This window comes from Rhinolophus sinicus, linkage group LG11 (genome assembly GCF_036562045.2).
Source record: "Rhinolophus sinicus isolate RSC01 linkage group LG11, ASM3656204v1, whole genome shotgun sequence".
Classification (NCBI taxonomy): domain Eukaryota; kingdom Metazoa; phylum Chordata; class Mammalia; order Chiroptera; family Rhinolophidae; genus Rhinolophus; species Rhinolophus sinicus.
The window spans coordinates 15,870,602-15,884,179 of NC_133760.1; the positions used below are offsets into that span (position 1 = coordinate 15,870,602).

The following is a 13,578-nucleotide window of genomic DNA, read 5'->3' on the forward strand; positions in this document are numbered from 1 at the left end:
GGCAGTGGTGATGGGAGTCTGGGTTGCTGGGCCTGTGGAGGCTGTGTCCCTGTCCTGCCCAGGCCATGCCAGGCTGAGCAACGTCCCACACTGACCTGTGAACCCCCCAACGTCAGCAGAGGAGGCCACCTTTTCATTTCGAAATGAGGCGATTATCTCTCCTTGTTGGAAGTGAGGTGTATCCGGCTTAGGTGCAGTGCCCAGGTGCTATTTCTAACCTGCAGTTGCTACTTTGTGCCAGGCACTGTTCTGGCCCTGACACCCTGCCCTCCAGGGCCCTGACCTGGGAGGAGACTTCAGTGAAAAACATTACAAGTGGGATAGCTTACTGAGGATTGCCATAGACTGCCCAGGAAACATAGAGAGGGGATTCAGCCTGGTTTGGGGGCGGGGGGAGGTGGAGGATGAAAGGGCACCAGCAAGTTCCAGGCAAAGGAGTCCACTGTGGGGTGAGTCAGGTGGGGCCTGGAAAGCCTTGGGAGTCACCTTGTAGGTTTAACTTCATCCCAAGGCCATCTAGAGGCCACTGAAGGTTTTAAGCAAAGAAAAGCAAGGTCAGATGTGCACTTCCTGAAGATCCCCTGCACTGTCAGGGAGCAGACAGGCCTGAAGGCTTGCAGGCCAGGAGAGGCAGGAGAGGTTGTCCAGGCTGGAGGGAGTGGGGTCTCGAGGAGAGAAATGGAGGGTCTGAGAGAGGTCGTAGAGGTGGATTCACAGTCCTTGGTCATCAGTTGGATGTGGGAGCAATGGACAAACCAGAGGGAGGTGTCTGGGATGATGTCCTGCTTATGTTTTAAGCAGCAGAAGGGGTGGCAGAGCTGTGGTGTGAGATAGGGGTATGTGGATGGGTCGGAGTTTCCATCCTGCTGAGCTGGAGGTGCCTGGGGGACCTACAGGTGGACCTACAGATGGGAGGCCTGTGCCAGAGATGGGGCTGAAGGGCAGGGAGGGGAGGGCCAGGCAGGGAAACCGAGGAGGGGAAGCAGCAAGCAGCGCCAGAGGAGGCAGGGTTCCTCTTCCTCGGGAGGTCACCTGATGCCTCTGGATTTGACAGCTGGTGTCATCATCTCTCACATTTTGGTGAGAGGGCAGCTGGCAGAGCGATGGGCGCGGAAGGGAGCAGAGGAGATGGGGAATTGGTTTGGGGTAAAACATAAAAGGTGCTCGCTCCTCTCTCAGGCCAAGGACTGTTTTGGTTTCCTTTCTAGAACTACGGCTGGGTAGTTGGGGCTACAGCTTGGCTAGAGGAGGGAGAGGTAGGTGAGTGCTCGTGGAGTTTCCATTAATAGGGGCCGGGTGAATGGAGGAGGCTGGGGCTCCATCTGAGCTGAGCCCAGGTGTGTGTTGGGAAGGGCTGAGCCTTATCAGGAAAAGGGTACCCCTTCCCTTGGAGGGGGTTTGGGGGAGAGCAAGAGGGGGGGACAAGTCTTGGGAATTTAGAGAAGAGGTGAGAGTGCCCCCACCTGCTGGCTTCTGTGTTCTCCAAGAAGGAGGAGACGGGTTCATTCATCTGCTGAGAAGGGAGGGAAAAGAGCTTAGGAAGGTGGAGAAAGTTGAGGGTAGGCCTCCTGCATGACCCCCCCTCCACAACTCCTGGCAGAGAGGGGGTGGTATGGAGGCTGTGGGGCTGCTGACTGGGAGCTGCTGTGCCATCCACCCAGCTCAGGACCCCCGCACAGCCCCCCTGGCCCTGAAGCACGCACGCACAGGCACAGGCTCTGGTTTGACCCTCATTTGGCTAAGCCTGTGTGGATAGATGGGCTTGGGGTCTAAAGTATTGACCAGAATGGTGGCTGGAAGGATGGCACAGGGAGCTAAGCTGAATAGACAGGCAGAAGGCCAGAGGCAAACAGCCTGAGCCTGTTCCCACCTGTGTGGTCACTGGTCGTCACTGAATTCGAGAAGTGAGGAACAGGCGGCAGTGGGGAATGAAGCACCAGGGCCCACTTGGTTATCCTGCGGGGGGGAGTGGAACTCAGAAACCTGAGCTGCTCAGCTGAGTCCCGCCCGTGGCTCTGCACCCTCACCCTCCTGGGCACAGGAATAAGCTTTCCCAGGGGGTGGGGGGCTGCCCCCCCATGCCCTGATGCAGAATCAGAGGCACCTTTATGGTGATAACGAACAAACTGTTAGGCTGCAGGGTCTGCCCCTCAAGAAAGAAAACATGTTCATTTGGAAGAAGTCTCAGTGGGCTTGGGGGTTTGCCTTTTCCACATTCCCCAGAAGATTTTATGGTCTTAAGAGTGCTGCAAGAGGCCTTCCTCACTTCCTGGTGACAAATTGCTGGCTCTCCCAGCCGAATGGCATCATAGAGATGGTGTGAGCCAGTGGCTCGGGCTGCTTCTGTGAAGTCCCCAGGGTTTGCTGCCTCTGATAGAGGTGGAGGCGGCTTCCCTGACAACCGCCTGCCTCCACTGACGCCGCTTAGGGTGGTCAGGCTTCAGAGGACGGACAGTGGCTGGATGACGACTGCCCTGGGCGGAGGGGCAGGCGCTGGTCGGCCGTCTCAGACACTCTGGCTTTGTCAATCTTGAGAGCACTTAGTATGTTCCCTTTGAGAGAGGGAGGGGGGCCATGTGGGAGCTTTGGTGAAGATGGGTCACCTTTTGTAAGGATGCAGAGCTGGCCATGAGGGGTGGCTGAGGACTCTGTGCTCTTAATGACTGGACGTGGCTGTGACCTGGAGTTGCTTATTTGAAATGGTAGAGATAGGAAATGAATATTTAGCTTCTCTGTGTGAGTCTTACTTGGGGATGATATTGATTGTGAAAAGCAGAAACCTAACCAAATTTGGGCAAATTAACATGAGTTGATTGTGAGGACCCCAGAAGCCCCCTGGAGTCTTGTTGCAGGAAGTGCAGTGGGTCCCTAAAGGTCAGCAGGGTCTCTTGGTTGCACCTCCGGCCCCACATAAACCCCCCTCTTATTGCTGTTTCTTTCTTGTCTGCTCCTGTCTCCTGCTTCTTTCTGCAGACCGGCTATTTCCACTTCATTCCTGCTCTCAGGCTGGAACTGGCTGCACCACCCAGCCCGCTGTTCCCACCCCCACCCCTGTCTCAGGCAGGGGCCCTCAGGCATTCCTGGGTTATAGGTGGGTGGGGGTTTGGAGGAAATGGGAAACCTCTCCAACCAACTGGGCAGAGAGTCCTAGGAGGCAGCATATTTAAGATTGAAGTCCAACAGCCTCACCATGTTGATTTAGTCGCGATTTTTTAGATGAGGAAACTGAGTCTCAGTGAGGCAGGGTGTGTCCAGCTGCAGAATCTGGGCTGCTTCCACCACCCACAGTGACTTCCAGATACCCAGGTCTTGTAACTGGAAATTGCCTGCACTCCAGAGGCAGGCTTTAAATCAGGATGGGCAGTGCTTAGTGCAGTTTTCACGCCTGGGGCTTGGTGGCCCACCCTGTCACCACCCCCATGCCCACACAGCCCGTCAGCAGCCTGGCTGGGCACAACCTGGCCCTGTGCTCCTTCCCAGGCTGTGCAGGTGTGGTGGCCCCAGGGTGTCCCTGGAGGCAGCCAGCCAGCTCCTGCTAGAAGTTACTAACTCGCTGCTTTGTTTTTCTCCTCCCTGAAGCCGGGTGTTTAAGACGGACATGGAGCTGGAAGTTTTGCGCTACACCAACAGAATCTCCAGCGAGGCCCATCGGGAGGTAAGCAGAGCCCGGGCTCATTCTCGGCGAACAGCATCGCCCTGTGTGGGATAAGAGGGCAGCGTCCAGATACCCTGTTTCCCCGAGTAAGGGGAAAAAGTAAGACCTAGCCGAACAATCATCTCTAATGTGCCTTTTGGAGCAAAAATTAATATAAGACCCAGTCTTAATTTACTATAACATAAGACCGGGTATTATGTTATATTATATTACATTATATTACATTATATTATATTATAGACCCGGTCTTATATTATAGTAAAATAAGGCCAGGTCTTATATTAATTTTTGCTCCAAATGACGCATTAGAGCTGATTGTCTGGCTAGGTCTTATTTTCGGGGAAACACAGTAGAATATCCCAGGGTGCCTGTGGTCCCCAGCGTCATGCGAGCAGGCAGGAAGTGTCCTTTCATTCCAGTGACACAGTGACAGCTCTTTTCTGTTCCCCAGTGGGGACAGGGCAGTGACAGCAGAGGTTCTTAAGGCACCCACCCTCAGGAAATTATCCAGCAAGAAGTCCCCCCTTCCAGGAAGGTAGGGCTTTCTCCTTCCTGCTGTCTGGCAATTCCAGCTCCCTTTAAATCATCTTTTGTACTTACACATTCATTACAGGTACTCATTTTCTGAAAACGTCCCCACACGGTTCTTTCCCGAACGTTCCCACTTTACCTGAGGAGCAAGAGCAGATAAGGAAGTGTATTTTTTGAAAGATGGTCAGGGTGACTGCGGGGCCTGTTTGGTGACAGTAACAGCTTTGTGTCAGGAGAGAGACAGGGGTCATTTGTGGGCAACAGAATTTTGTATGAGTTCATTTTCACTGTGTCTTATGGGAGTTAAACAAAGGGAACCTTTTAGGGTAATCATAGCTTTCTGAGCAGTAAGTGATCCCCGACATCTCGGTTAAATCTTAACGGCCCTCAGCCCACCGCCACCTGAGCCCCAGCTCTGTGCTGGGTGTTTATCAGCTTCTGAACGGAAGTGCTCCAGAGTGGTTTAAATAAACTGTGTGGCTTTGAGAGCTTTAAAAAAGTTCTAATTTGTCACATTTCTGCACCACCGTGTGCACATAACAGCCTCTTTTTATTTTTATTTTTTTAAAGAAGAGATTCTTTTGAAAAAGTGCTATACGTTATGTGTCAGACAGTGCTACTTATCTCCTGATACAAATGTCTTTGCTTAATATCCATCCTCCAGGTAATGAAGGCTGTAAAAGTGGGAATGAAAGAATATGAGATGGAAAGGTAAGCTGCTGTGTTTCTCTGGGTAAAGACTGAAATGTAAACACAGTAATTTATGTTCCCTGAGCAAGCAGCTGATGAGGCACCGCGGTGACAGGCGCAGATTGAGTGTGGATAATGAGCAGAGCTTCAGCATCGTGGGCAGCGAGGATTTGTCCTCCACGTGCGGCCACCTCGCTGGCTCTTGGCAGAGTGTTTGATAGTAATGGTCTTTGATTACTTTTCAGGCTGGTTTAGTGCCCCATCATTCCCCTCTTTGGACTTTGTGCAATTTGCAGGAAACTTTACCAAAGAGCGGCTATTGTGACTCTAAGAGGCGCTAGCTAGTAAAACAGCTTGCTGTTTTTATGTGTAAACATGGCCATTGTGTCTGCTGTGCTTGGACAGTTGGGTCTTGGGGATGGTTAAGTGGCTCATAAACCGTTGTGGAGAGCTCCACTGGCCTTGGGCTCCAATTAGGTCTACAGTGAACCAGTGCCACCCTGGTGCTTCCTGGGGCTGCCCAGCCATGATGGGCAGGTGGAGGGTGAGTGGGGACCAACCCTGTGATTAGAGTTGGACCTTTCAGCCCCACCCTCAACCCCCCGGGAGAGGAGGAGGGCTAGAGATTGAGTTGGACCCATGAGTGAATCAGTTGTACCTACATAATGGAACCTCTATAAAAACCTTAAACCCCATGGTTTGGAGAGCTTCCAGGCTGGTGAACGCTTTGAGGTGTGAGGAGGGAGGATGGCAATGCCTGGAGAGGGTATCCAAGTTCCATGCCCTTTCCCCCGACCTTACCCTGTGCGTCTCTTCCATCTGACTCTCCCTGAGTTGTATCCTTTATAATAAAGTGGTAATAGAAAAGCGCTTCCCTGAGTTCTGTGGGCCATTCATATCAAACCCAAGGAGGGGGTTATGGGAACCCCCAATTTAGAGCCAACCAGTCAGAAGGGAGGCCGGATTTGTGACTGGTGTCTGAAATGGGGACAGTCTTGTGGGACTGAGCCCTTAACTGGTGGGACCTGTGGTAACTCCAGCAGTTAGTGTCAGAATTAAATTGTAGGACACCCAGTCGGTGTCCACAGAGAATTAGAGACCTGGTGGTATGGAAAACCCACACATTTGGTATCATAAGTGTTGTGAGTACAGAAAAAAAGAGTTTTACTCTCGTCCCTGCTTCCCAGTCCTGGGCTGCTCCTTCCTACCTGGCCTTGAGAGCTTGGCATTGCCTCCCCTTGCCCACCTGGCCAGGCCCAAGTCCCCTTGGGGCACCGTCAGGGCCTGCTCTGCCTCCACGCCCCCTCACAGCCTTTCTGGCTTGCTGCCTTTGTCAGTGCAGGGTGAGGGTTAGGAGCAGAGAGAGTCAGCGTGGGCCGTTACGTTCACCATCACGTGGCTTGGGAATTGATGTCTTTTTCAGAGTCTGACCTTGACTGGAGTCCTGAACAGGGAGCCTCTTACCCTGGGTGGTAAGAGGTTAACATGGTGTTGCTATGGCGTTCCAGGATGTGGTCATGGAACAAGTCAAGGGAGGACGGGGATGGCTTGTGGAGCCTTCCTGGCTGGTCTGTGCTGCAGTGCGGAATGTGCTCCGAGATACCCAGAGCCCCTGCCCCACAGGGGTCGGGGACAGGAAGAGCTCTTTGGGACTCTCAGGGAAGTGGGCTGGGCAGTGGTCCCTGAGACCAACTCTGTCCCAGAAATCTGTTCTCAACTGAATTGGCCCAAAGTGACCCACAGCTGATGCCTCAAGTAAAAATAACCCAGAAATTGGAGCAGGACTAGCTTGCCCCAGTGTGGAACTCTGCCGTCTGCTGCACGCTGGCAGCCATGTGCCCTGTGCTGCAGGGAGCCCAACACCGAAGGTGACTCCTAGGAGGGTCGTGAGCTGTTCTCCAGCCCTGCATCCCAGAGCCCAACTGTGTGACAGTTGGACGGGCCTGTGTATGAGCGCTGGGTCAGGGGTGGAACCCTTGAATACTTTCCCCAGTGCCTCATTCCCCCCACCCAAGGTAATGGCAGTCTTTTTTAAAAATACCTCCCCGCCATCCCAGAAAAATAGTGTAATGAATGTCAAAATCCCCATCAGGGTGATTGTTTAGTTTTGTCTTGTTATATTAAGACCAAATCCTAGCCATCATGTTATTTCACCTGTCAGTACATCAGTAGGGGTCTCAGTTGGTGAGGATATTTTTTTCCTGTACATAACCACCGTATCATTATCACCTCTAACCAAATTAGCAATAATTCCTTACTAGTGTCAATATCTAGTCCATATTGGTCTAAAGCTATCTTTTTAGAGTTGGTTTGTTCAAGTCGGGATCCAAAGTCTACGTGTTGCGTTTGGCTATTGTTTGAGGGAGGGTCTCTTGTTAAGCTGGGCTCTGGGGTGATCTTACCTTTGTCTTCAAACTGATCCACCTCCCCCACCTTCCACATCCCTGGGTTTGCCACGGTGCTGCCACCTCTGTGGATCAGGGCGGCTCTAAGAGAAAGGAACCTGAAGATCGTGCCCAGAAGCAGCTGCCCGGAGGGTGTGGAGTGGAATCAGTTCAGCTTGATGTGCCAGGTGTGTGCACTGATGTGCACCTACTGTGTGCTATGCCCACCTGTGGCTGGCCATGGGAGATAGACGGGCAGCAGTGCCTGCCCATGGAGACATCCGATCTGGGGGTCCCTGCGAGCTAAGAGCGAGGGTTCCTGGGGTAGAGGGTCTGGAGGGAGCTGGGAATTGCTCTGGGGAAAAGCTGAAGCAGAGATGACCAGAACAAGATCAGAGACTGTTCTGAAGTACAGGTGGGTGGGGTGACTTTGGAGGCAGAGGGTGTCACCCCGAGGATGGTGGGAAGATGGTTTTCCTAGGACATGTCACATCTTGGGGTGTCCCTGGCCAGATTTGAGGAGGGCACTCTCAACTGCCAGTGCCAGCCTAAGCCCCTGGGACATCTGCAGCTGTTAGGGGGGTGACTTCCCTTTGCCTCGAGCTCTCTGTGGGTAGGTTGGATAAATGGACAAGAGAAAGAAGAAAATGTCCCGAGCTATTTTTCTGCTGTCATCTATGCCACTATGAACCTTAGCCTTTTTTTTTTTTTTTTAAACTAGGTGAGGAATATAAAACCTCCATGGAAGCTAGTGTTAGTCCCCCACGGGGTGTGGCCCTTTTCACGTAGGCAGGGCTGATCTCTGAGAAGGTGCCAGCCAGCCAGATTCCCGGGCCGGCCACTGACCCCTGGCTCAGAGAGTATCCCTAGGACCTGCTATAGCCAGCCCCACAAGGGCAGGGACTCCTGTGTGTCCGGACTGGAGGGAGGGTGGGGTTGGTGGGGGCAGGAGATGGGGCTCACTTTCTAGAAGGAGGGCATCCCACCCCCCAGGCGATGGTGCTCAGGCTCAGACATGAGAGATGCTGGCCACGAGACCCCGTTCTAAGTCTTATGCTTGTTTGTTTGTTTGTTTGTTTGTTTTATTACCAAAGGTTTGTTATAAAGTTTTGAGGGCATGTTTTAAAATGAGGAGGGAGCTGATGGCAGTTATTAAGACACCTCCTCCTTTGTGCTGTGCCTGGGAGTGGGGTTTCAGAGGAAATGAAAATCATTTTCCACAATTGAGGTGTGGTAAATTGTGTTAAACCAATAAGACATTAATGTTTGGGTAAATCAGGCGCTAACAGCATCTGACTGCAGGCCCAATCAGGCAGGCCATTTTACCGCCTCATATTATTTAATGTTAGTGGCGTAACCAGCTTGTAGCCGGCTGGCATGGGGCTGGCAGCTGAATCAATTACCTGCAAACACTAATTTAGAGCATGCTCAATTGGCTGTGTAAGCAGGTCCCGGTTCACATTTGCCACAAGGAGATTAATAACTTGATGTTTTTGACAGCCTGGGACCTTAATTGAAATTACATTCTCTTTCTCTCCAAGCTGGGAATGGGGCATTTTGGACCCTCCCGTGACAGCTTCTGTTGGCGATTGTGGGAGTCATTTGAAAGGCAGAGGGACTGTGAGCTGTGCTCTGGGGACAGCATCGCGTTGTCCTCCTCAGGCTGGGATGTCTCCGACCCCGTCTGGAGACCCTCCACAAGGCCTGGGGTTTTCTCTGCTCTTCTATCACGGGCAACAGCCCATCGTAACAGTCTCCTGTTTTCTTTCAGTCCTTTGTTAATGAAGAACTTGCCCAGCTGTGCTACTCTGAGCTGAGTTTCCTTGCTTTTTCCCTGCCCTTTGGCCAAGTGGAGCGAGTCAGGAGTCTGTGTGTTCATTGTGCTCCCTGGGTCCAGAGTTGGGGGGACGGGGACCCAGCCTGAGGGGTTACTTCCTTCCACCCTGTGGTCACACACGCACACCACCATGCACCACCCACATATACCACACATACCATATACGCACACACAACACACCTGCCACAAACAACACACCACACATACGTACCCCACCACTCATACCCCACTCACACCTCACACGTACAGACGTGCACCACATCACACATACATCACACACGTACCACACGTATGTGAACATCCCACACACAAACTCCTTACATACTACTCACACACCATACACACACGCACACACACACACACACACACACATACACACTACACACACATGTGGTTCTGGGGTCTTTCAATTTACCCCACCCCACAGAGCAGATTGCAAAACTCTTGCTGTGGTCTTGTTCAACAAAGCCAGTTGTTTTTTTCTTTTTTGAGGATTAGAAAATTTAACTCCGGTGAGGATACTTGGGAGGTGGGAGAGTTATAGGAAACCCCACAACCCTACTAACCTGTGGTGATTATGGCTGCAGAAAGCACAGACAGTTGAGACAGACAAGCGGCTTTGTTCTGTCCACCCCCCACCCCAGGCCTCACCCTGCACAGTTGCTCCTGAGCTATTCCTCACTTTACCTCCCCCCCACCCCCCAGCTGATGCAGGACTGGCTGCATTTCCGGCTCTCTGGAAGCTACCAAGCCTGTCAGCTTAGTGCCCTCCTCTTTCATCCATCCATCAGTGCCTCCTGGCAGAGTGTAACCACTGAAGGACCAGCTCTCAGATGATGCCTGGGTCCTTCCCTCACGTGGGGTCTTGGCCAAGGCAGTCCCTGCTCCGCGTATAGGCATGGTGGTCAGACAGGTCCCTGGCCACACCCTGCATAGGTCATGCAGAGGATCCAGGTTTCACTGGTGATGGACGTCATCCGGAAGTTCTTCTTTCCCTCCTTCCTGGACGCTCTGGAGATGTACAGCTAGCTTGAATGCTAGTAGTGGTCTGACCTGATCTGGACTCAGCCTGGGCAAGCCTGGACATCACTGAGGCCAGCCTCAGTTTATCTGCCCCCATGAAAGTGCTAAGAGTTTTGCTTGGAGGCTTTGGAGCAGGTCTGAGTCCAGGCAGCCTCTGAGACCCGCACCCCCTGGGTAAGAACGGATATGACGGGCCCTTCTCTGTGGGCCCGGTCACTGTGGGCAGTGCCCCATGCCCTCCATAGCAGACACAACCTCTCTCCATTGGCCACCTTGAGGGCCAAGGCTATGGCAGTCTCATTCAAAAAGGGCCCCCTGAGCCCCCAGGTCTGAGTATGGTGAAACCCATGTTTTGCCTCATGTTGTGAGGCTAATGCAGGTTTCCTGCCAGCACTTCCTTGACTGTTGGAGACAGGCCACACACAACCTACCACGAGGGGGTTCAGGAAACCCCCATATCTACAGTGTACCCTCAGGAAGGCAGCCCTGAGTGCTGCACCTAGCTGGCCGCACCTCAGTGAGCTGAGCCCTTTCCAAGAGCCAGGGCCATCTAGGGGGGACAATTCCTTGGAGTACAGAGGAGGCTTTACATTATTCTGGGCGGCTCCATACCGGGCAGGACACTCCTGTCCCGTGTGACCCCCCACTCAGCCTGCTCTGTCCACACCACCTGACATGAGGGAGGGCATTAGCTCTCCATGGGGTTTGACAGATACCGCTTTCTGAGACCTTGGTGGTGGAGAGGCTGTGAGACTCTGGCTTAAAGCAGGGAAAGCTCATTTTGCCTGTAGGCGTAACTGATAAATGGGTACATTCAAGGCACAAACCAGCTTGGTGTCCAGCCAGAAAGCTGGGCAAAGAACCAGAGGGAAAGGCTTCCTGCAAATATGCAGGCTGGTTGATGCAGCCCTGATTAGAATCTTTGGGGACAAAGCCAGTAGAAATATAGGCATTTTCTTTTTAAATGCCAGGGGAATTGCCCTGGGAGAATCCCATTAAGTAACAGTGGTGCCCACAGGCATCTTTATGGGTTTGTGGTTAGTGTTTCACCTTTGAACTTGATTCTGACTGTTGATTTCCGATAAATACAGAGGATGCCAAAAGAAATGTACACACATTTTAAGAAAGGAAAAAACTGTATTAAAATTGTAATAATATATACCGATAACAAAAGATGAATGCAAGTCATGTGCACGAGTATACATTTTTTTGGCACTCCCCGGTGTTTATCACCAGTTTAAGGAAGTAGTGTTTTCTTCCTGGCTTGCTAGGAGATTTTATCAGGAAAGGATGTTGAATTTTATCAGCTGCCTTTTTGGTATCTCCCTTAGCCGTGTGTGTGTGGGGGGGTGTGTGTGTGTTAATCAATTAATAAACTTTGTATTTTAGAATAGTTTTAGGTCACAGAAAAGTTACAGGAATACTACTAGACAGTTCCTATATACCCCGCATCCATATTCCGCTATTGTTAACAGGATTATGGTACATTTGTCACCACTCATGAACAATATTGATACACATTACTATTAACTAAAGTCCACACTTCATTCCAATTTCCTTAGCTGTTCCCTGATGCCCTTTTTCTGTGTTCCAGGATTACCCCATAATGCATGTAGTTGTCCTGTCTCCTTAGGCTCCTCTTAGCTGTGACAGTTTCTCACTTCCCTTGCTTTTGATGACCTTGACAGTTTTGAGGAGTACTGATCAGGTATTTTGTAGAATGCCTTTCAGTTTTTGCTTTTCTGATGTCTTTCTCATGGTCAGACTGGCGTTATTGGGAGGGAGACCACCGAGGTAAAGTTCCACATTCATCACATCATATCAAGGGTACAACCTGACTTGTCACTGATGTTGACCTTGACTACCTACCTGACAGAGGTAGTGTTTGTCAAGTTTCTCCATGTCAAGTTACTCGTTTCTGCCCGTTTCCATGCTGTAATCTTGGGAAGGAAGTCACTGTGTACAGCCTGCCCTGAAGGAGCAGGGAGTTATGCTCTGCCTCCCTGAGGGAGGGTATCTGCATACACTATAATTCTTCTGTACAGGAGATTTGTCTCTTTTCTCCATTTATTTATTTATTCAACCATTTACTTATATCTGTATGAACTCACGGATATATATTAATGTATGTGTTACACTTTGGATTATAACCCAGTATTAGGCTATTTATTTTGTTGCTCAGATCATCCCAGCTTTGGTCCTTGGGGGCTCTTTCATTTGGCTCCTGTATCCCTCCTCCCCTCGTCATTTTGCCTTTTGAGCACTTGCTTACTTTCTACCACTGCAAGATGCTCTAGGTTTATCTCAGCCATTTCTCCAAGGAGCCCTGGTTCCTTCTATTGGAGAGTGGTGTCAGGTACCAAGACTGGGCGCTGGTGTACCTTAGATGAATTTCGTGCCCAGACTTCCTGGCCAGTGTGACATCCCTGGCACATACTCTACTTTGTTGTGGTGGGTTATTTTTTTAATAAGCCCACAGGACTGAAATGTTGAAGCCATATATCCTAGTGGTGACAACATGGTCTCTAGAGACTCGTGTCCTGTGTTTGAGTCCCAGTTCTGCCACTTGCGCAGGTGCCTCAGTGTCCTCTTCTGGAAAGAGGATAGTAATAGTACTTCCGAGATGGCTAGGAGGAGTTATATAGAATTAGTATATGGACAGTATATAGAATAGGCCAGACATGTAGTGAGCGTTATAACGATTGCTTTGTTGTTAGTCTTTACTAGCATTTTATATAGACTCAACATAGGGGACTGAGCGATACATTTTTAAAAAAACTCTCTTAGCCTTCTGTTGAGATCAGGATGTTAGTAATCTCGATGGGGAGCTCCACATTTTTCTGTTTTCTAGAACAATTTAGAAAGCATAGGGACTGTCTGTTCCTTGAAGGTCTACAGAAGTACTTTGATATTATCAGAACTTATTGTTTCTTTGGGGAGAATTTCTTTGATAATGTTCCAGCGTTTCCTATGGGATTGTTTTATTCTGACTCTATCCCTCTTTAGAGTCAAGACAGTACATTTTCCTGGGAAGTTTGTGTTTGTGTCAAGAATTTTAACCTTCTTTGAACTGAATTATTTTATTTTCTTAAGTTTGAAAAATACCTCCTATACCTGTAGTTATTTCCTTTCTCGTTCCTATTATTATCTATTTGTGTTCTTTCTGGATAGATTAGCATTGCCAGAATGGTATCAGTTTTATTGATCTTTTCATAAAATCAGTTTTTAAATGTATTTATTAGCTCTACTGCTTATCTAACTCATAGATTCCAAATTTTAGTGTAAATTCCTTTCCTCTTCCTTCCTGACTTTATTTTGATCATCTGTCTTTTACTTTAGTTGAATCTTCGTGTGTTTTCATCCTTTCTTCTTTAGTATGAGATGAATTTTGTCTAATGAAGTTTTGAATGCTGCCTTGACCATATTTTAAGAAATTTTAATTGATTTGACTTTTTGAC

The 13,578-nt window shown here is 50.1% G+C and overlaps 1 protein-coding gene across 1 annotated transcript in view; it reads left to right on the forward strand.

The window, feature by feature from the left end:
* Positions 1–13,578, forward strand: part of PEPD (peptidase D) — a 110,910-nt gene that overhangs the window by 41,266 nt on the left and 56,066 nt on the right. Inside the window, exons 8-9 of the mRNA XM_019742726.2 lie at positions 3,580–3,655; positions 4,851–4,897. Coding sequence (XP_019598285.2) covers positions 3,580–3,655; positions 4,851–4,897 — 123 coding nt within the window. The remainder of the gene's footprint in view (positions 1–3,579; positions 3,656–4,850; positions 4,898–13,578) is intronic.